Below are 23,166 nucleotides of genomic sequence, written 5' to 3'. Positions count from 1 at the left end.
TGCATCTCTGATCTACCTCCGTGATTTCATCCTTAACCCATTTGGTTTTCAGCCGGTGGGCTACTGGGTGGAGCTCTGGGTGCCGGGAAAAGCGTACAGGCTCCAACAGTGTGCACCTTTGGGCTCTTTGGGTGAGGGTCCTCATCAGTATGATTAAGAGGTTGACAGAATTGGGAATAATGTACGTAACATGCTGGCACACAGTAGACACTTATTGCTCTCTCGTTCTAAAGCTACTTTTTAAAAGATTTCATTTGTCAGAGAGAGAGAGAGAGCAGAAGCAGGGGGAGCAGCAGGCAGAAGGAGGAGCAGTCTCCCTGCTGAGCAAGGAGCCTGATGTGGGACTCGATCCCAGGACTCTGGGATCATGACCTGAGCCAAAGGCAGTTGCTTAACTGACTGAGCCACCCAGGCACCCCTTAAGCTACCTTTTTTCAAACCCCTAATTCTAATATGACAAATGAAGGGAGGGGTAATCCAGTGCTTCACACAGAGGGTGAGCCCCCAAGTGCCCATTTGATCTGCATTTCACAAAGCACTTGCACATTTTCACTTGCACCCCAAAACTCTGGTATTAAGCCCATTGTAAAGAGAATGTGACTTGCTCAAGGTCACCGAATAGGTGAGTAGGAGGGCCCAGACTAACCCCAGGTGTGGGCCCAAGCGTTGTTTCCATTATTCATGCTGACCATCTATTTCTCACACTCTGGGGAGACACTTTGCCGGATTGCTACACAGACAGGAGTTGGGACTGACTTAGGGTCTATGCATAAAGGCCTCTGCTCACTGAGATACAACATCTGGCTCCAAGGATGAAAACACTTCAGTCTCCTCCTTTCATTTACTGTCATTAAGCTCCCCGCTCCCTTTTGTTGTCCTGGTGCTAAGCTATGGACTTGACTTCTGCTTTATACTTTCAATGTTTAACAAAATCCCTTCTAACCTCAGGGCAAAAGGCCAATGTATCTAGTAGATTATTCCCTGTGCCCCTCTGTGTGTAGCCATGGCTTCTACTAGGGAGAGGCCGGCCAGCCAGACTTGCATTTTATTGATGTCAGCAGTTCATTTTCCTTTTTTTTTTTTTAATTTTTTTTACTTTTTAATTTGAAATAATCATATACTGTATTATTAGTATCAGTGATTCATCAGTTGCATACAACACCCAGTGCTCATTACATCACGGGCCCTCCTTAATGCCCATCACTCAGTTACCCCATCCCCCACCGGTTTCCCCTCCAGCAACCCTGTTTGTTCCCCATAGTTAAGAGTCTCTTATGGTTTGTCTCCCTGTTTTCATCTTATTTTTCCTTCCCTTTCCCCATATTCACCTGTTTCTTAAATTCCACATGAGTGGAATCCTGTGGTATTTGTCTTTCTCTTAATTTTGCTTAGCATAATACCCTCTAGTTCCATCCATGTCATTGCAAATAGCCAGACTTCAGTCTTTTTGATGGCTGTTTACTTTTTTTTAAACATAAACTCTATGCTCAACGTGGGGCTTGAACTCATGACCCCAAGATCAAGAGTGACATGCTCTACCCGCTGAGTCAGCCAGGTGCCCCATTTTCCTTGATTCACTGATTCAACAATACACTATTAGGGTACCCACCATACACTATCACACCTTGGATATAAGGGGCAATGACACTATGAACTTAGAAGTCCTCAGTTTTCACAGAAATGGGCAAAGGAACCCACTAATGAATCCAGAAGGAAATATGGCGGGGGATTTGCCAGGAGCGAACTGTCTGTGGTGATTCAGGCAAGGTGGTCTTGGCTCCTTTCAGGAACTCAGTAAGAGTGGGGCACTCTAGGGACACCTGGGTGGCTCAGGTCGTGATCCTAGGGTCCTGGGATGGAGCCCTGCATAGGGCTCTCTGCAGTGGGAAGCCTGCTTCTCCCTATCTGCCTGCTGCTCCCCCTGCTTGTGCTGCCAAGTAAATACAATCTTCAAAACAAAAAAACACAAAACTTAAAATGAGTGGGGCACTCTAAGAACAACAGAGAATAGGAGGTGGCAACTGAAAAATCTACTCAATAGCACTTTCCTCACCTTGCAGTAACTCGGGTCTGCAACTTAAATTGGAAATCAGATAGCTTCGGAAAGGCCCATTTGAAAGTAGGAAAAGTGCAGAGCACGATCCCAGAAGTGAATGATATTTTGAGGTGGGAGGAATGTAGCTGGGTTCATTTTTTAAAAATGACCCACCCAAATTGAGTCCATCTCAAAGCCAACATGGAGTGGGCAGCTGCAGCTAGCTTGAGTCTTTCAGGAAAGGGAAGCCACAACGCCTTACATAGAGGGAAGACATCTGCGGGGGAACTGCCTGTAATGAGACTGGTTTTCATCTCAGACCAGTTAACTGGATATTCTAGGAGAAGTGACGTGTAGTGCTGACCTGGCCGCAGGAACCCACTCATGTAATAGGTCTATTCTCACATTTCCTTTCTCACTCACTTTAGAACAGTTTCCCATTCCTGCTCACTCTCCCAAACACTGGCCTTCCACCTGCAACTTTCTAATGAGCACGATGTTGGATAGTGAGCTACTCCTTACAGAACCACTTCTCTACAAAAGCTCCTCGGGGAGCACTGCTGGGACCCTCCAGATGGATGCTAATTTAATACGGAGACTATAAAACAGATACGCTTAGAGACATGTGGAGACAACTGGGCTCTTTCGCAAAATGCAAATACCGTATCTAATTTATAACCTTATGCTTCAAGGACACCACATTTTGGGAGAAAATCACTTTATTCTAATTCACAAATGAGAACATCACAAAAGGTGATTTAAGGAGGCACATGAACATCTGCCCAGCCCCAAACTCAACCCGTCTCAATGAACTTCTCTATAGTCAGAACACCCTTTTTATTCCAATTCTGAAGAAAACTATACTTAATGACGAAGGAGAGGTTTAACTGGTGGTTTTACACTGTATGTATTCACCATCGATTATATTTTTATGCTAAATTAACTTGGTCATGAGAGATGATTTTCCGCATCTTCAACGTGAACTTCCTGATTAGGCTAATCCTGCAAACAGAGAAGGCTGAGTTAGAAGAGCAACAGCTGTACATTCTTAGCAAAACAGAAGCCCTCCCAATGATAAAAGGAGAGACAAAAGCCCAAGGTTATCAGTTTCTTGCCTAAATGAAGGTACGAAGAGGAAAATGAGCATTTTATTAGATGGTGAATTTTTAGGTCAATAGGAGGAAATTACATAAAAACAAGTTCACTGCTAACATTCCGAGGGCCCAAATCCCAGAGTTCCACTGAGGGACTGAATAAACTCTTCTCTCAAATAAGGTGTGAAGAATGCCAATAACTTATCAGTCTTTATATCCAATCTTGGACTTTGGTGAAAATGGAATGCAATTTTTTATTTTATTTATATATATATAAAATATATATATATATAAATAAATATATATATGTAATATATATTTATTTTACCCACATCCTTTAACCAGAGCAAGATCTGGCACACTGATCTGTAGCCACTTCAGGAAGTACCAGATTCACAACGTAACTGGTAAAAGCTTAAGATAATGACTAGAAACCTCTGGACCAGCTCTTTGTTAGAAGAACTAGATTATTTTCAGAATGTAAGCAAAATCTCTAACTTGTCCGTTTAATTTATTACACAGACGCCCCAAGTTCTACAGGGCCCAGGAGTATCATGCTGTGATTTGAGCAGATGCAGGTCCAATGAGGGACTGATGTATCACCTACCATTTGCAAATCTGCACTGTTTCAGCACCTCGCTGAAACCTTCACAGAGCTTAAGGTCACCCTGGTTCTGGGCGCACTCCAGAAACTGTTTCATCTCGTAGTGGCAAGGGCCAAATTGCTGCTGCTGCTGCTGGTATGCCGGCTGCGTTCCCTGAGGCTCCTGCAAAGGCATAACATTCCGGGCCGTTGGGAAAGGAAATCAGATTTACACCTGAACAAAGAACAATATCCAATGTCTTTGAGGTCAACTGGGGAAACATAACTAGAACTAGATGCAAATTGAAGTTTCCATCTAATAACATGGAAAGTGAAAATTTTTAAAGGCAGAAAGCAAATGGGCTTTAACAAAATCCCAGTTATAATCAGAAAGATTCAAGAACACAGATGCAATGTACCAGTGGGGTTCAGTGATGTTTCATGGAGGAGAAAGTGGGACTATTATAGAAAAATAGATGAGGGGATCAAATACACCAGAAATACGACAGTACACACTAAACGCTCATGCTCATCAGAGGAGAAAATTCACATACTTCAGAAAGAGGGGCGGTGGCAAATATCAGAGAAGAGGTCAGAGAGCATAGGGCTACTAAAGAGATTTTTAAATACTTAACCAAGATTGAGACTAAATTTAAAATAAGGGGAAAATGGCTGTTTACAGTGAAGTCAGGTTGAACTGCTCTTCTACTCCTTGGAAACAAATACAGTTTGTATCGTACTTGATGTTGCTGGTCTAAGGCATTAACTCAACTGCCAAACATGGGCTTTTGATAAACCATTTTCTGTTAAGAGCACTGTGGATTCTAAAATTACAGACAGTTCCTCTTCATAAAGAACTAACAAATAACTACGTGTTCTCATAATGCACCCCTGAAAGAAATCACTGCCCCAAATCTTACCTGGTAAGTGATGTCAGGCCTTGAAGGCTCAGCATTACTTCCTCCACTGAAGCCCCCGGTGATGGCATGACCTATCGTGTGCCCGACGGCAGAGCCCACAGCCACGCCAGCTGCAGTGGTTGCCATCTGGGCCATGAGACCTGGCTGCCGGGGTGCCGCAGCAGGGGAGCCAACAGCAGACGGCGGAGCCACGGCTGGGGGCTGAGCCGGGGGCGCTGGTCTAGGCGCAGCTCTCATCTGAGGTGCCCGGCTAAGCAAGAAAAGAACAAAGTATGAAGTGCCCACTTCCTACCAGGTTTGGAAATTGTCAACCTAAAGAAAACTGTACTGTCGACCATTTAACAACACAGGGTTGAACTGCATGGGTCTACCTACAGGTGAATTTTTTTCGATAAATACAGTATAGGTAGAGCACTGGATGTATTTTCCTTATGATTTCTTAGTAACCTTTTTTCTTTAGCTTACTTTATTTTAAGAATACAGTATTATAATAATATAACATACAAAATACCTATTACACAACTGTTTATGTTATTGCTAAGGCTTCTAGTCAACAGTAGGCTTTCACTAACATGTCCAGCACTGCTTTAAAAACCTTCACATATGGGGGCGCCGGGGTGGCTCAGTGGGTTAAGCACCTGCCTTCGGCTCAGGTCATGATCCCAGAGTCCTGGGACGAACCCCTGCATTGGATTCCTTGCTCCGCGGAAACCTGCTTCTCCCTCTCCCTCTGCCTGCCGCTCCCCTCTGCTTGTGCTCTGTCAAATAAACAGAATCTTAAAAAAATAAAATAAAAATCTTCACGTTATGTTCCCTCTGGCCATTTTTAGACTGTTTCCTTGGGTGCTATTCCCCCAAATAAGGCTAGGTCAGAAGTTTATGACTTTGCTTCCAATCAGATGGCATCTGGGATCACTTCACAAAAATGTGGTTTTCTGTCCTCTGGAGAGCAGCTTTTTCCTGTTAAGTGAACCACTTTCTTGCACTCCTAGCATACTGTTTGAACACAATCCACCTTCCTCCAGAGAAGCAATGTAGTATTGTGCTAAACGTCCTAAACTGGTCATTGGAAAACTCGGGTCAGACCTGGCTTTCCTACTTACTGGTAGCGTGACCTTGGGCAAGTCACTTATTCTGAGTCTCCATTTCCTTATTTCTGGGAAACAGGAATAATATCTATCCCTAAAGTTACTGGTGTTAAGGTTAAAGTGTAATTAGCAGTGTAATTTTAAAGCATTTTATGAACTAGAAAACGTCATGTGCACGTGAGGCTTCAGTAACTGCGTCCCCAACTGGGCCGAGCCCCTGGAACGCTCACTGCTCGTGCTCAAAGATTATCCAGTTTATTGAAATGAGATCATTTTCCCGATTATATTACTTTTCTATGACACTAGGATTTTTTTCTTTTTTTTTTGGCGACTTTTGGCGTTTCCACCGGTTTACACTTAATAACCCACTTCTTTCTAGAATATGACCGTTTCATGCGCTCTAGGAGCGCCTGGCTGGCTCAGTCGGAGGAGGAGCGTGGACGTCTTCATCTTGGGGTCGTGAGTTCCAGCCCCATGTTGGTAGAGATTACGTAAGTAAACTTAAAAAAAAAACATTTTTAAATGAGCTCTAAAATATTTTAATGGGCATTCGAAATTAGAAAGTTTGCTGCTAACGGGAAATCTAAAGCCCATTTACAACCAGCCTGCCGCGGGCGGAGGCTGGCCCACGCCACACCGGCCTTCGGACGCCCCCGCCCGTGGCCTCCACCTGCCTCCGCCCGGGGAGGCCTAGCGCGGCCTCCGTCTGCGTCACGGCGCCGGCAGGGCCCCAAACCCCCGCGGTGGCCTCACCTGGCCGGAGGGGCCATGCGGGAGGTGCGGCTCCGGCTTCCACGCGGCATGACTACTTGCAGCGTAGCTCGGCGTCTAGAGCTTCGAGATCCGGCCGAGACCCCAGCGGCTTCTGCAGACCTAGAGAGCGGAAAACAGGGGGCGGGGTTGGCCTCGGCTCGTGGCCAATCAACGCACAGGCAGAGGCCGCTCGTTCGCCGACGTCTCCGCGGGCTCTGAAGGTCACTGGAAGAGCAGGACGTCACGGCGGCGCCGGGCCGTACGCGGTTGCGTCATGAGCTCGGCGCCAGGCTCATTCAGGAGACCGGAAGTGCTTGAACTTAGCCCCACGAGCTTTGTTCTCCCAGTCTAGCCTGAGTCAGAGCTGCTTGCTGTTTGCGTCCTAGGCCACGAGGACTGTCGCTCTTCCTTCAAACGTTTGTATTATTAACGTGGTAGACAAATCCAACCTTGAGAGTGAGGCCGATATCTGGCGCGACAGCCACTGGACCTGAGACATGTTAACTTTTCTCTGCATTAAGTTATTTGTTTAGGTAAACATTTTTGGAGGCACAGTATGGGCACATAATGTGAACTGAACGAAGGAAACCGAATACTTTAGGCAGGGTCGACAGGGCTGAGTTGATGCTGTTTGTATTTCTATTATCTGGATTCAGGCAACAAAAGTTGAGATTGTAATAATGCCTTACATTTATTACTATACATTTTCACACCCTTTTCATATGTGTCATAGAATTTGTGCCCATAATTGGGATAGTATTCATTCACTGGTAATTAAAAGTGTTCTGGATGATTTTCAAGTGCTGGCTAGGTTCTGGAGATAGACACAGCACCAAATAAAACAAGACTCTACCTTCGTGGAATTTAAATTCAAGGAGGGGGAGACATAAACGTCTACATAAATCAGGTAGTGGCGACAGGAAACAAAAGCCGGGTAGATGAGATGGGAAGTTAGAGGCTGGAGAGGGCAGGACTTTTTGAAGAGGCAGCATTTGAATAGACTCCTTGAGGAAGCACTGAAACCAAATATTTATTAAGGGTAAGAGCATGCCAGACAGAGGGAACAGCAATTGTGAAGGCCCCAAGGGTGTGTGTTTTAGTGACTTGGTGTGGCATGTTTGTAACAGTAATGTTTTAGAACCTCTACAGTAGGGGAAAAGTTGGCTTGTGGCATTTCATGGAGCGTTTCATAGGAAGGTCCTTGGGATGGGGTGGGATTTATGGAGGAGAAAAAGCAGAGGTGTTCCTTCCATTGCTGCTTGGATGTCAAAGAGAAGTTTTCCCCTTCCACCAGAGAGAGGTAGCAGAGTTTAACACATTCTTTCCAGTAACAGCAGAATGTTTGGGGAACCAAAGGGTAAATAATGCAAAAACTATTCATGAAAAACAAAGTTTTATTTTCACAGAACTAAATGAAAGCTTCACAAGTGGTATGACATTGTACTTCCCTTTGGATAATTAATAAACAGGGACAGAGTAAAGGAGCCTTATAAAGGATATCCTGGCACAAGAAAAGCCTAGAATGAGCGTAACTTTATTATTATTATTATTTTTAAAACAACTCTTTTTTTTTTTTTAAAGATTTTATTTATTCATTCGACAGAGATAGAGACAGCCAGCGAGAGAGGGAACACAGCAGGGGGAGTGGGAGAGGAAGAAGCAGGCTCATAGCGGAGGAGCCTGATGTGGGGCTCGATCCCATAACGCCGGGATCACGCCCTGAGCTGAAGGCAGATGCTTTAACCGCTATGCCACCCAGGCGCCCCTGAGCGTAACTTTAGACAGTTTAGACAGGCATCCAGAACAGAGACAATTTTAGTCATACCTGGCTAAGTCATTAATTCCTTCACTGAGAGAATATTAGCTATTTGTACAAGGTTATTTTGTAATAGTACAAGATTGGACACAACCTAAATTCCTGCCAGTAGAATACTGATTTTTTTAAAAGTCACATCATATAATATGCAACTATAAAAAGGAATAAATAAGCTGCTCCGGGCAGCAGGTCTTTCTGCCCACCGGTCCTGTCCCCGTGCTTTAATAATACTACCATTTTGCACCAGAGATGTCTCAAGAATTCTTTCTTGGTTGTCAGCTCTGGACCCCACCCCACCAAACCTCAACTATATTTCAAAACCACATCATTTGGCGCCTGAACGTGGGGCTTCCGAGTCTTTTCGTCCGGACTCTGAGCTTTGGTGCAAACTTGGTGAGTACTTTTCCTCCTCTTCCTTTACTTTCATTTCAGGGGCCCTTCAAGGAGTATAGTCTTTTTTATTTTTAAATTCTTTTTTTTTTTTTAAAGATTTTATTTATTTATGTGACAGAGAGACAGCCAGCGAGAGAGGGAACACAAGCAGGGGGAGTGGGAGAGGAAGAAGCAGGCTCATAGCGGAGGAGCCTGATGTGGGGCTCGATCCCTTAACGCCAGGATCACGCCCTGAGCCGAAGGCAGACGCTTAACCGCTGTGCCACCCAGGCGCCCCATTTAAATTTTTTTTTATTTCTTTGACGGAGCGAGAGAGCACAAGCAGGGGGAGTAGCAGAAGGAGAGGGAGAATGCGGGGCTTGATGCGGGGCTTGATGCAGGGCTTGATCCCAGGACCCTGGGATCATGACCTGAGCCTCTGAGCCACCCGGGCTCCCCAAGGAGTACGGTCTTATTGGAACACTTTCACGGTGATTGCTCAGGCTGTAATCCTGTAACCCGTGGCTACTCTGTGGGGAGGAGAAAGCCTGCCTTTTGCCTGGAAGTTAGTACCCTGGCCAGAATGGTAATAAGACTCAGAAACTTAATGCCCTCTTTTTACTGCTGTCCTTATAAAGTTGTCTGTCTCGGGCACAGGACAGCCACCTAAGTCACCAGGACGGCTGCCAATCTTAAGACTACAAGGTGAGCTTTCCTCCTGATTGATCTAATGTGATCCCCTTCACATCCCTGGTCTAGCCACTTCTGGCCACAGGACCTCCACTGGGAGCCAGCACCTGGGGACTGTTTCCTAGGGAAGTTGGCTGTAAGGACTACATGTGTTGGAATGTCGCTTAGATCATGATGGATTTCTATCTTTACTGTTTTCTGGTAGTGCCCTCTACTAACTACTTAAGCTACAAAATTCGGTAATTTCCCCTTGTAAAACTTTTCAAGTGTTCTCCATGCGTTAAAAACGGCAGGTTCTTCAAGGCAAGGTAAAATAAGGCATGACCTTCTATGGCATGACCTTGAAGGCACCCATCTGTAGCCTAGGATGCAGTGGGGAAGTGGGGGGGACACTAGTATCCCTCCTACAGGGGCCTTTATTGGCGGTGGTGGTTATAGCGATTTTGTTCGGGAAACCCCTCGGGTCACTTTGACACCAGGAACCTCTGACATATCCTGTGGGTGGAACACCACCTGGGAGTTGGGGGGTGGGGGTCAGGGGGATTTTCAAGGTAATGGACCTTCTCTTTTCTTCAATTCCCAAGGACTCTCCCTTGGGGTGCCTTTTAACCCCCTGGAAACAATTCAGATTGCAAAACTTAGGAAAGGACTGAGCTCCTGTAACACTGCATGGCCTCAGTGGAATCGATCAGATCTCCTCTGCAGGAAATAGGGCGAATGAACCTAGGGTAACTTCATTGCTCAAACTAGCCTTCATAGCTCTACACCAGGACCTCGACCTAGCGCTTCTTGCAGAATGTTTGCCCAAACATTCTGGCTAGTAACCACCCTCCCCCTTATTGGATGATAATTATCTAAATAGGCCTCCAAATAAACCCAGGTTGCTGGAGGAAACACAGGCCCTCACTAGCAAAGAGGACGCTGACTCTCTCTCACTGTTCCTCCTCCTAATAGATGTGGGGGCTTCTTCCTCAGTCATTTCCCGGGTTAATGGCTATAAATGGAGCCAACAGTGGTTATTCTACCTCGAGATGGGGACTTAAAGGAATATTCCCAAGCAGCTGCTGAAACTCCCTTTGTTTTGGGGAAATTCCCTGTCTTCTCTGGCCCTACATGGACTGTCTATTCCCTCTTGTTGGCAGGAAAACATGGCGTCTGCTCCTCTGTTGGAGTTGATGAGCTCTGGAACTGGGAACCCTTTCTCTGCCTTCGGCAGCGCTTCGCCTCTTCTGCCTCCCCTTCTCCCACCTCCTGTTTCTGCACCACCTTGGGTGTGGCCTTCGTAACTGGCTTCTATACATCCTCCATGCAAGCATGGCTCCTCCCTTCGCTGTCAAGAGGCAAGAAGAGCACCTCCTGGGTCTAACACCGCCTACTCCAGATCTCTCCACCAGTGTCTCAGGTAAAAATTGACAATGGGGAGGATCCAGGTGGAACATAATTCAGTATTTAAACGAAGTTAAGTTTGTTGGTTTAAGCTAAACACGTCTTTAAAGTTAGCACTAAACGTGGAACTTTATTCTATCGAGGTTTGCCGAAGGTCAAATAACCTCATGTTGTCTCTGTTGTAATTTGTTGGTAAAAAGATGACTAAAATGTTGGTTATTTGTCTCATGAAACTTTTCATGGGTAGTTAAGATAGCTTTCAAAGTCTTTGGTAGCCTGAAACTAAAGTTTTGCTTGGATGATTAGTGGGATTAAATTCATTGGACATCTAGGTCTTTTCCAAATAGGATAAGGTGCTAAATCATTGATTACTGAATATAGGTTTGCACTTTTGACTTCTTATTGCAAAGAAACTAAGGATATTTGAGTCTATCGGTAAACATGCTTTGTACTTAACAGATTCGTAAAATTGCCGTCCAAAAAGTTTTGGCGAAACAGTTCATAATTGGTTACTACTTAGTTTTCTCTGGAGACTAAGGTTTCTAAAAGTGAAAAAATTCTAACTGTAATTAAGACTGATGGAAATAAAAGCAACTCTGTATGTGTAAGAAAGATACAAGTGATGTAGCAGAAAGAATTCTTGAGACGTCTTTGGTGCAAAAAGGTGATTTTATTTAAGCATGGGGACAGGACCCATGGGCACAAAGAGCTGCCACGGGTCACGAGGAGCGGCCCATTATATACTTCCAAGTTGGGAGGAGGTTAGGGATAGCGTAAGTGTCTAAGGAATTTTGGAAGCAAGGTTTCCAGGACCTTGAGGGGCTAGCTGTTGTTGGGAAAATGTCATTCATTACTGTCTAATAAAACCTTAGTCATGAGACCCTTCAGATGTATATCGGTGGGCCATATGCTTGCGGGGTTTAGAGATAAAGGAAATTTCTAAAGGAATTTTTATATGTTAAAGGAGACTTATAGGATCCTGGGGTGTGGGGGTCAGGGTAGCATTGTCTTTGGCCTTTAGCCAAGTGTCAGTATCAAGGCAGTTGGGTCCCTAGAGGAATGTCACTCTGCCTGTTTCAAGGACTTGTCCCTGGGTAGTAAGGAAATTTAATAATTTTTCTTCTGCCTTTGTTTCCCACATCATAAGGAATGGAAATGCATTTTTTTGTTGAAGGTAAAAGAAGGTAATTTTGTCCTAAATGAGACTGGTTGGAAAGAAACGGCTCGGGACAAAATCTGAATGCAAAGTAAAGTTGTAGGTTTGTGAAGGGAAATCTTGGAAAGGAATTTTAGGTGTGGTCAGGCCAGACTAAGATGGAAATGAATGGATTTTAAAAGTACATTGGTATAAGATTGAAAGTCTGCTTTCTCTCTGTTAAAAAGATAAAGTTTTCTTTTTCTTGAATTGTTGGTCTGCTCTTGGTAAGAAAATGTAAATAGTTGTTTTCTCTTTGCCTGCTCATCTGTTTTGCCTTTATCAGGTCTTTGACCATCCCTAATCCTGTTTGGGCAGGTGCTTTAAAACTTTCTAAGGTTTTAACAAACTTCCCCAAGATTTGTATCGTGAACAAAGTCTCCTTGACTAACTAGGCTTGCTTGTTTGGTATGTTACGTTCAGGTATAAGGTCATTATCACGGGATGTTCTGGCTATTGAAGTGTTATGTGTCACACAGATAACCGAGTTTCCTTGTCAACTGCATCATAATGAATTCTCGGATCATTAACAATGTCCATTTCTGAGTTTTTGGCATTTATAACTGTTCTTATTGTCTTGCAAAATGAGTTTCATCTTCAAGGAAGTTCATAAAAAGGACTTTTAGGACAAATACAGGTATTCAGTATCTTTAAGATCAAAACTGAAATGGGTAAGAATTGCCAGAACTAAAAAGCTGCATTCAAATTAAACAAGAATTAGTAACATGGGACTAAAGGAACTAAAGAGATTATAGTATTGTGACTCTTGTTTGAAATATTGCTGGTTCTCTAATGTTTACTCTTCCAGATTAAGTAATATTTCTCTTAAGATACCTATAACGTACAGAAACAGGACCTATTTTAAACCATTCATCCAGAATAATGGATAGTGATTTCTTACTTTTTTTTTGCTTGTTCATATTTTCCAATTTGTCTAAAATGAACACACACTAATTAAACATACCATGATGGTTTAAAATAGGTCCACAGATTGACACTTCTTTCGAAAAGTGGAGCCTAATTTCTTCTCCAACATCATGACCCTAGCTAAAACCACCCTGTAGCCACTTCTGAATTCTTCACCTCTTGAAACTAAGATAATATTTGTTGCTCTAAGCCACTAGATTTTGGAGTAATTTATTACACAGCAATAAGTAACTAATACACAATTTCTACAGTTACTGTATTTAAACTGTAAAAGTTTTAGTATCTAAGGTGAGCAAAATCTAGTTAGAACACCTTACAGAGTGCTGCTTTAACATGGCTTATGTCTGTCTGGGACTGTGAATTGGGAATTGTGTACAAACTGAGATGTTTAAGACACTAAGGTCCTTACACTCTAAATGTAATTTTTTCCATTGGGTAACTAAGACATACTTATATGAATACGATGCCTTGCACGTACCAGACAAAAAAGAATGAACCAATGAATGAATTTTTAACTGTTGATCTAAAAATACAAAATACTATATACACAAATGGTTAGGTGGTGGTTAAATGAAGTTCTATGGATTTCAAAGGAATGGATATTCACTGCGGATGAAAGATTCGGAGAGAAAGTGGAACTTAAAATAAGTATAGGTGGAATTTGTTTTAGAAAGTTTAAAGTGATAAAGGGGAAAAAGGCATGCTAAGTAGGACAGCACAGATTCGCACCAAGAGGCAGAATCGAATATGGTGAGGACAGAAGGACAGAAGATCTGTGTCAAGAACTACAGTGTGTTTTTGGAAGTTACAGGACAAAATTTAAGAAAATCTAACAGATGATTTCCAGCACAATATAAGGAATCTAGGCTTTTTATCCTACAGGGTTTGAGCAGTCCTTGAGGGTTTTTATATGTTTAAAATGGCCTTCAGAAAGATTAATCTGGACATAGTGTCCCTGAGACACAGCAGGAGAGTAGGGGTAAGGAAAAATCCTGAAGGCCAAGAGTGGCGATGGGAACATTACTAATGATGTAAGTGCCTTGCTTGCTTCCGCAGCACAAATACTAATCATGTGAGTGCCTATCATATACCAGGCACTAAGAGCTTTCCGTGTGTTATTTTATTTACACCTCAGAAGAAGTGAAATAGGTACAGTATTATACCCATTTTATAGATAAGGGAACAGATAACTTAAGAGTTTAAGCAGCTTGCCCAAGTTCATACAGGTGTCTGAGTCCTCAAAGCCAGGACTCCTATAGCACACCACCTGAGACGTTTCAAAAGAATGAATATATTAAATGAAGAATTATAACACTTGGACTAGAGACGAAGGAGAAGGGATTGTGTTCTGTAAACTTAAAAATAGTTACTATTTATTGAGTACCTCTTATGTGCGAGGCCCTTAACTGTGTGATATGTTTTATGTATTTAATCTATAATCCACAGTTTGATAAAGTAATCCACTATCAGTTCCATTTTACAAATGAGAAACCAGAGGCTTGGTGTAATTTGAAAGTAGTTACCTCAGAAGTTTGCTGACTGCCACAGCGATGAACAGTCACAGTGAGGATTAAAATTCAGGTTGCTCCTAGCAGGACACACCACTCTTCTAACCAAGGACTCACCACTGGGCACAGAGGCCTAACGGAATGCAGGCTGAAGAGAAAGGACAGTCACCTTGACATATCGTGTATAATTTTTAAAGCCACAATTCAACTCTTGTCCTTGGGCAGGGAGTTTGTGGGGTTTGGTTCTGAACAGTACCGTATTGCCTACGGTAGAGGAAAACTGTGATGCTGGAAGGAGTGAACGCTTTCGAGTATCTGCTATACATGGTCTTCTTTGTAACTAACTGTATGACCTCTGAAAAGTGACTTGAACTCCTTTGCCTCCGAATCCCCTATGTAAAATGGGAGATAGCGTCCACCTGAAGGAATTGTTGTGATATCAACATTGCAGAGAACTTGGCAAATGTTCAGTATACACTATTGCAAAGGAAAATATTCCTATTCTGACAAATATTAAGCTTGCACACTACATCTATGAAGTCTTGTGCAGATCCCTATCTTCGTTCCCCCAACCCCATTCATCATCTTTACGCATAAGCTGAACTTATTTGTTCATTTGTAGATTTGAAACGAGTTACCATAGCAACTGGGGGAAAAAAAAACACCAGAAGAGTTAAAATGCCGTTCTTACTGCTTTTAATTAAAAACCCTAAAAAGGCATACCCACTTGGACACTTGGATGTTACTTAATTAACAATCAGTAAGGAAAAGATACCTAAGCGGTAAACTTAAGCGATGTCGAAAAGAAGTTATGTTGACCACCATGGATTCTCCCCCTTACGACCACAGTTACAGGTGGAGTCAGAGAAAATACTTTTATCAGGGCCTTCGGGTATCCTGCAGAAAACTGACAAAAAAATAAATTATTCTCTTTAGCCCACGCACAGGCACTGGAAGTACATTCTTCACTTCTACTTTTAAAAGATGCTTCTGCATTTCCTAGCCTCTTCTCTATAAACTATAAAATCCAAAAGGTAAAGTTTTACACTATTCTAACCGCAGCCCAGAAAGAAGTTGGGCGTTTAGGGAGTCCAGCCACGACTCGCCAACGCGGAGCAGCCTCGGAAGGGGGCGACACCGCCCGGGTGCAGTCGCAGGGGGCCGACGCGAGAGTCGCCCGGGCGGCCGGGGTGCTCGCGGGGCTTGCCAGGGTTCTGGCCGGCTGCGGCCCGCACGCACCTGCGCTCAGACGAGCCGAGTGCGCGGCCGGGGCTGTAGCTGGCGCTGGCGACGCTTGCGCTGGCCGTTGAGGAGCTTCTGCGCGATCTTGCGCTCGTGGCCGCCGGGCACTGGCCAGTTGGTGCGCAGTTCCCGCTCGCGCCGCGTCCGACCCTTGCTGCGCCCGGCCCCGCAGGCCGGGAAGTCGCGCAGGTAGTAGTAATCCAGGCAGTCGTAGAGCTCCTCCTCGGAGCTCACGGGCGGCCACCCCTCGGGCGGCTGCGGCCGGACCTGAGCCTGGGCGGCGCTGAGAAGGACCGGGTCCATTGCGCCGGGCCGCAGGGCCTTCCGCCCGCGCGCGCGCTTCTGGAGGCGCCTGTCCCGCGTTTCGATTGGCTCTGTCAGCGGGGGCGGGGCTTAGAGATGACGTCACAGAGCCCGGAAGGAGTCCCGCGCGAAGCCCCCGGCGCTCTAGTCCCAGGAACAGTGACCCTTCCCTCTGCCCCGGCTGGTGAGCCGCCGGCGCGAGGGGACGTTTGGCAGAATCCGACTGAGCAATCTGTTTCTGTCGGCCAAAACTGGAAAACCAGCCAAGTCTGGACAGTGAGGGACAGCTTAAAGAACACGGGCTATGCATTCCTCCGGAGGACTTTTATCAGCAGTAAACATTTTGTTAGGCTGTTTGATGATAGGAGAAAAGTGCTCGATAACGATGTAAAGTGAAAAACTCGCTTTTCAAGAAATATCTCTGGTATCCCAGTAGCGTATTTTTAAAACATCTGTCTCTATAAAAGATTGAAAGGAAGTCCATCAAAATGCTAAAACTGTTTCTGGCTGGAAAGGGCACACATATATACATTGGCTCTTTTTCCTTTCCACCGTCCCGGTTTTCGATACGGAGTATGAATGAAGTGTAGTAAGCGAGAGATTATAAAAGGAAAAGGATTGTAAAAGGAAAAGCGAGAGATGATAAAGGCCGGCTACAAAGCCTGGAACGGCGCGCAATTGCGGATTATTCGCGGGTGTCCACGTCCTCCGGTCGGGAGACGCTTAACTTGTTAACTTGGCACGCCGGCAATTTGGGGTGAGGGCCAGAAGTAGGGGGAGGCGGTGCAGGGGAATTAGCCCGAGCCGAGCGTCAGGCCAGCCCGTCCACACTGGGTCGGGCTTCCTCGAGCTAGCCCGGGCGGCAACAGGGATCAGGCCCGGTGACTGCACCTGAAAAGCCCAGGTCTCCCGCTTCTCCGAGGGCTGCAGGTGCACCGCAGGGCGGGAATCATTACGCTCCAAGGCACCCCGGGCTCTGCGGCGACTCCCAGGTCTAATTACCTAATTACTGTCTCTCTAAACGCTGCTCTCAGGGAGTTACTGCGAAGAACGCCTTTGTTTTGGTGAGGTTTAACTAGCCCAGATAATTCTCTTCCCACAAAAATTGCAGCTATCCTCTCGGGGATTTTCTTTTTAATAGATCAAAAATAATTCCCTACTTAAAAAAAAAGAAGAAGAAGGCCTTCGCAGATATTTGATCTTGCTGAGTTTGTTGCCGTTTTGAGTTTTTTTTCTTCCGTACTCTGAAGCCATATCCCTGGTGGGGCGTGGCCTACATACCCTGCTCGGAGGGCAATTTTGGTGGTTCCTTAAATGAACAAGTCCCAGGAGAGTGTTTTTTTTTTTTTTAAGATTTTATTTATTTATGTGACAGAGAGACAGCCAGCGAGAGAGGGAACACAGCAGGGGGAGTGGGAGAGGAAGAAGCAGGCTCATAGCGGAGGAGCCTGATGTGGGACTCGATCCCGGAACACCAGGATCACGCCCTGAGCCGAAGGCAGACGCTTTTAACGACTGCGCTACCCAGGCGCCCCCAGGAGAGTGTTTTTAATAAAACACCAAGAGGATTTTCTCTTCCACCCACGTCTTACATTTGCTATTGCGAAAAAGAAAAACTAATATTTATCCTTTTACTACTCTCCCACGCATGATCTTTAAAGAAAATAATCTCTGAAGAGTTTGTTATGAAAATATTCAGATATCTTAAAAGTGCAAAGAATAGAACAATGAACTCCCATATCCCATCACACGGATTCAACAATTATCAAGATCCTGTCACATTTGCTTTATATATCCCTTTCTGTTTTCCTCTGCTGCAGACCTGATGTCATTTCACCCCTATATTTCTCAATATACAGCTCTAAAAAACTGGACTTATTTCTTACATAACTGCAGTGTTATTTTCACACCTAAAAAAATCAACCAGTCCTGTTATTAGCTAGTACCCAGTCCAGAATCACATTTCTCTGCTTGTCCAAAAGACATCGGAATGCAATTCAGAATATACATGAAATCTGTACATGAAACTTGCTTGAAGTCTCTCATATTCTAGGGCAGCCTTCCTGTCCCTTCATTTTCCCCTGACATTGACTTGTTGTAGAAACTGGGTCAGTTGTTCTGTAAAATGTCCCACTTTGTGGATTTGTCTGCTTCTTTGTGGTGTCATTTAACTTGTTCCTCTCTCTTCCATATTTCCTGTAAATTGAGGTTGGATCTAGAGGCTTGTTTATACTCAGATTCAATTTGGGGGGCAAGAAAACTTCGTAGGAAGTGATGTGTGTTGGCATCACAGCCCGATATCCACAATAGTTCATTGTCCCCCCAGTTCTAGTGATGCTATGACTGATCAGTGAGCTCAGGTGGTAACAGTCTTTCCTTGAAATTGTGAAGTTCCACAAAAACTTTTATCTAACGATTCATCTATAGTTTATTGCTTTATTTGCTATTATGTTCATTTGCGATTATTTGTTTTCTTCTTTTTTTTTTTAAGATTTTATTTATTTATTTGACAGAGAGAGACAACTAGTGAGAGAGGGAACACAGGCAGGGAGAGTGAGAGAGAAAGAAGCAGGCTCCCAGTGGAGGAGCCTGATGTGAGGCTCGATCCCAGGACTCCGGGACCACGCCTGGAGCCGAAGGCAGACGCTTAACGACTGAGCCACCCAGGGGCCCCGCGATTATTTCATTATGGGCTATGAAATGCAATTCTCCAATTCAATCATTCCTTCCACATTTATTTGCTAGAATTCTTTCTCTCATGAATCTAGGCCATTCGGTTACACAGAAATACATTTTGACAAGGAAGGCAAAACAAATGTTTAATTCCCTTTTATTTTTATACAGCTTATTTACTTATTTATTTATTTAAGTAATCTCTGTACCCAATGTGGGGCTCGAACCCATGACCAGAGATCAAGACTCACATACTCTTCTGACTGAGCCAGCCAGGTGCCCCTAATTCCCTTTTAAAGATGGGTCCTTTAGAATTCTAATAGACTCTATTTTTTTTTTCCTCTTGAGAATCATTATGAACTAACTCATGGATCTTTTTAAAACAATTAATGTGTTTAATCAATTTCATTCATTTTTATTCTTTTTTAATGCTCAACTTGTTCCATCTTTGGTCTGTAGGAGCTCCTTCCTGTGATTCCTCTGTTCTATTGGCATTAACCTAATAGTCTCGGAGAATGCCCTAGTTTTCTGGTAAAACCAAGATGTCCATCCAGGCTCATCCTACACATTGTATGCCCCAGACCCGGAATCAGCCATTTCCCCAAGGAGTCCTTGATCTTTCAGTGCAGAGAATGGATTTAGACCCAACGATCTTCAGGCCATGTATTATGTTTCTTGGTCTTCACAAAAACCCTGTGAAATATTACTGTCCCAATTTTCCAGTTGAAGAAACAGATTAACAACTTCCCTGGGCTTATGTAACTAATAAAAAGCAGATCCAGGCGAGGAGTGAGATCTTCTGACCCCTAGGTAGTTGGTTCTTCCATTTGACTATGCCTCTTCATATAAATTCCTCACTTGTCAGTTCACAGATTGCTAAACGTTCCTGCCCTCCTAGCTTCTGAGATGATATTTAAAAGCAGGTGCCACCATCTGTCTTGCTCTCTTGCCCCAGAACTCCAAATTAATTCTGATGAGATCATTGCAGTAAGATTTTAAAACGGACTTTGTACCTTGTTGAGTGGTTTGACTCCAGATCCAGGGGATAAACAACTAACAATCATGCTTCAGGAGCAGACTTTATTTTATTTTTATTTTTTTTTAAAGATTTTATTTATTTATTTGACAGAGATAGAGACAGCCAGCGAGCAGGGGGAGTGGGAGAAGAAGAAGCAGGCTCATAGCAGAGGAACCTGATGTGGGGCTCGATCCCATAACGCTAGGATCACGCCCTGAGCCAAAGGCAGACGCTTAACCGCTGTGCCACCCAGGCGCCCCCAGGAGCAGACTTTAATTCCTCATGTTAGCACGGCCATGCACAGTTTATAAAGCTCTATCTCATTATTTTCTAAAGAATTATTGCAACTATCTCATAAGGTAGCAGAAAGGGAAATGGAGATTCAGCCAGGTCATATGGCTTGCCCAAGGCCTACAGTGGAGCGACTCCCCGTGTCTGCATTTGGGCCATAGCAGAGCTTGCCACTGTCTCTGAGATCCCTCTGATGAGTCTTAGGTGGCACTCATTCACAAACTCAGAGCTGACTATAGCTTATATTCAACATTTCTTTCTCTTCTCCATTCATTCACGCATTTGCATTACTTACGTATTTGTATAGCTCCCCTATAAGATTAGAAACACCTTTACCCCCACCCCTATCCTCAGCTCACCATAGGTATAAAATAAATGCCTGTTATATAAATACATATATGTATGTATAAGCAACCAAAACCATTAAAAACTTAATGAAAATGAGTGACATTTATATAATAGTTTAAACCTCATTCATTCATTCAAAATATATTTACTAAACATGTACCATGTGCCCAATATTGCTTTAGACTTTCAGGATAAAGTTCCCTGCTCTCGTGCATTTTATATTCTAGAAGAGGCAGACAATAAAAATATGTAATATATGATCTCTCAGTGATAAGTGCAATTAAGAAATATGAAGCATGAAAATTTCGTGAATGTGATATTTTAGACATGGAAGTTCTTTTTGGGGAAGTGGTATTGGAGCAAAGGGCAAAATGAAGATACCAAAAGTGACATGAGCAAAATAGTAGACTAGGAAGCTCCAAACTCTTGTTCCCACGAGAAGACATTAAAACAAACAAACAAATAAATAAAACTCCCCAAACCCAGAAACTGGCTAAAATAATCCTATAGGAGTTCTGGTAAACATTTAAGTAAATACCCAATCAAGAAAAAGTCACATTCAAAACAGTAGAAAATTTTGTACTGTTTTTACTTGTTCTTGCCCCACATCTTTCATGCCATAGCAACGGTCTTGCCCAGTCCCCAATTCCCTCCTTCAAACCAGAGAGAGGAGAGCAGAACTTACTTGTAACATTCTAACCTGCCTGAAGGTTGAAGGACTTATATCTGCTTTGTCTAACCAAAAGCTCTGGTGGAAAAGTGGTGGGCACTGCACAAGAAAGCTGCAGAGGGACTACAGACCCGCAGATGCCTGAGGGAAGAGATTATAGGTGAAGATATACAATAGACCATCTAGAGCCCCGAAAAGCTGGATGAGACTCTGGAAAATTAAGACATTTTTAAATTAGCCATGTATACAGGGGAATTAGTAAAGCCCCACAAGCTGAGGGAAGACACATACTCCGAAGAGACATGAGAAGACCTTGAGCTTTCACCTTGAGCTGATCTCAAGGACTAGAGAAGAGCCAGATAACTAGAGAAGGAATGCTTGAGTGCAATACCCATCTGCAAAGACTAGGAGAGATGGGTTCTTTCAAATGCCCAATTTTCAACAGCATCAACAGAATTACAAGACATGCAAAGAAACAGGAGGACAGGAGAACACCATTTAAAGGAAGAAAATAAATTGGCAGAAACCATCCCTGAAAAAGCGCAGCATCAGATTTACTAGCCAAATACTTTTTTTATTTTTATTTTTTTATTTTTTAAAAAAGATTTTATTTATTTATTCGACAGAGATAGAGACAGCCAGCGAGAGAGGGAACACAAGCAGGGGGAGTGGGAGAGGAAGAAGCAGGCTCATAGCAGAAGAGCCTGATGTGGGGCTCAATCCCATCACGCTGGGATCACGCCCTGAGCCGAAGGCAGACGCTTAACCACTGTGCCACCCAGGCGCCCCGCCAAATACTTTTTTTTTAAAAAAACTTTTTAAGTACCCCGAAAGAGCAAAATAAAAACACAAAAAGCTAAAGGAAATCATGAATATTATTATTATTTTTTTAAAGATTTTATTTATTTATTTGACAGAGAGAGAGGCAGTGAGAGAGGGAACACAAGCAGGGGGAGTGGGAGAGGGAAAAGCAGGCTTCCCGTGGAGCAGGGAGCATGATGCGGGCTCAATCCCAGAACACCGGGATGATGACCTGAGCCAAAGGCAGATGCTTAATGACTGAGCCACCCAGGCGCCCCAAATCATGAATATTATATATGAACAAAATGAGAATATCAACAAAGAGGAATTATAAAAAGGAACTAAAAAAATCTTGGGCTAAAAAATATAATAACAATTTAAAAATAAATTAGAGGGGCTCAATAGCAGATCTTGAGCAGGCAAAGAATCAGTGAACTAGATTCTCTCTGAGGAGAGAAATGAAGAGGCGTGAACAGAGCTGAAGGAACATGTGGGGTATCATCAACCAGACCAATATATGCATTACAGGAGTTCCAGAGGGAGACATGAGGAAGAAAGAGGCAGAGATTATTTGAAGAACTAATGACCAAGAACTTCACAAATTTGAGGAAATACATGGGTGTACAAGTCCAAGAAGCTCAATGACTCCAAATAGGATTAAACCCAAAGAGACTACAGCAAAACACATTATAATCAAACTATCACAAGAAAAGACAAAGAATCTTGAAAGCAGTGAGAGAAAAGTGATTCATCAGGTGCAAGAGAGCGTCAGTAAAATTTGCAGCCTGGGCACGTGCCTGGCTCAGTCAGTGGAGCACGAGACTCTTGATCTCGGGGTTGTGCGTTCAAGGCTCACATTGGGTGTAGAGATTACTTTAAAATCTTAAAAAAATATTTGCAGCCAATTTCTCAGCGAGAACTTTGGAGGCCCAAAAGGAGTGGAATTATATATTTAAAGTGCTGAAAAAAACCCCAAACAAACCTGTCAACTGAGAACTCTATATCCAGCAAAAATGAGGGAGAAAATAAGACGTTCCCAGATGAATAAAAGCTAAGGGGGCTCATTACCATTAGGCCTGTCTTCCAATAAATGCTCCAGAGAGCCCTCTAGGTTACAGTGAAAGGATTCTAGACAGTAACCTGTAGCCATATAAAGATTTAAAGATCTGTGTGAATGGTAAATACATAGGCAAATATAAAAGCCAGTATTGTTACAATTTTGGTTTGTAACTCCACTTTTTATATTTTACGGGATTTTTTTTAAAGATTTTATTTATTTATTTTGACAGAGAGAGAGACAGCCAGCGAGCGAGAGAGAGAACACAAGCAGGAGGAGTGGGAGAGGAAGAAGCAGACTCCCAGCGGAGGAGCCTGATGTGGGGCTCGATCCCAGAACGCCAGGATCACACCCTGAGCTGAAGGCAGATGCTTAACGACTGAGCCAGGCGCCCCT

The 23,166-nt window shown here is 43.6% G+C and overlaps 2 protein-coding genes and 1 long non-coding RNA gene across 4 annotated transcripts; 1 reads left to right on the top strand and 2 right to left on the bottom strand.

The window, feature by feature from the left end:
* Positions 1-2,736: 2,736 nt before the first annotated feature.
* Positions 2,737-6,632, bottom strand: CHCHD2 (coiled-coil-helix-coiled-coil-helix domain containing 2). Its single transcript, XM_040635009.1, has 4 exons — positions 6,474-6,632; positions 4,633-4,882; positions 3,737-3,896; positions 2,737-3,037 (listed from the first exon to the last, which is right to left on the bottom strand). Exons 1-4 carry the CDS (start codon positions 6,521-6,523, stop codon positions 3,027-3,029), a joined length of 471 nt encoding a protein of 156 aa, XP_040490943.1. The 5' UTR covers positions 6,524-6,632; the 3' UTR covers positions 2,737-3,026.
* A 99-nt stretch (positions 6,633-6,731) lies between these two features.
* LOC103670185 lies at positions 6,732-23,041 on the top strand. Of its 2 annotated transcripts, XR_570513.2 has the most exons (4): positions 6,732-7,006; positions 8,569-8,682; positions 10,494-10,753; positions 23,003-23,041. It is a non-coding gene; the product is annotated as an uncharacterized LOC103670185 (long non-coding RNA). The 2 variants fall into 2 exon arrangements; XR_570514.2 differs by lacking the exon at positions 6,732-7,006 and having other exon boundaries at positions 8,195-8,682.
* NUPR2 (nuclear protein 2, transcriptional regulator) lies at positions 15,047-15,983 on the bottom strand. Its single transcript, XM_040635010.1, has 2 exons — positions 15,607-15,983; positions 15,047-15,274 (listed from the first exon to the last, which is right to left on the bottom strand). The coding sequence occupies exon 1, from the start codon at positions 15,910-15,912 to the stop codon at positions 15,613-15,615; it is 300 nt and encodes a 99-aa protein (XP_040490944.1). The 5' UTR covers positions 15,913-15,983; the 3' UTR covers positions 15,047-15,274; positions 15,607-15,612.
* Positions 23,042-23,166: the final 125 nt, after the last annotated feature.

The sequence above is a fragment of the Ursus maritimus genome, unplaced genomic scaffold (assembly GCF_017311325.1).
Source record: "Ursus maritimus isolate PB19 unplaced genomic scaffold, ASM1731132v1 scaffold_2, whole genome shotgun sequence".
In the NCBI taxonomy this organism is placed as follows: Eukaryota; Metazoa; Chordata; class Mammalia; order Carnivora; family Ursidae; genus Ursus; species Ursus maritimus.
Note: the sequence above shows the minus strand (reverse complement) of the source record. Positions and strands in the feature narration are given on the sequence as shown.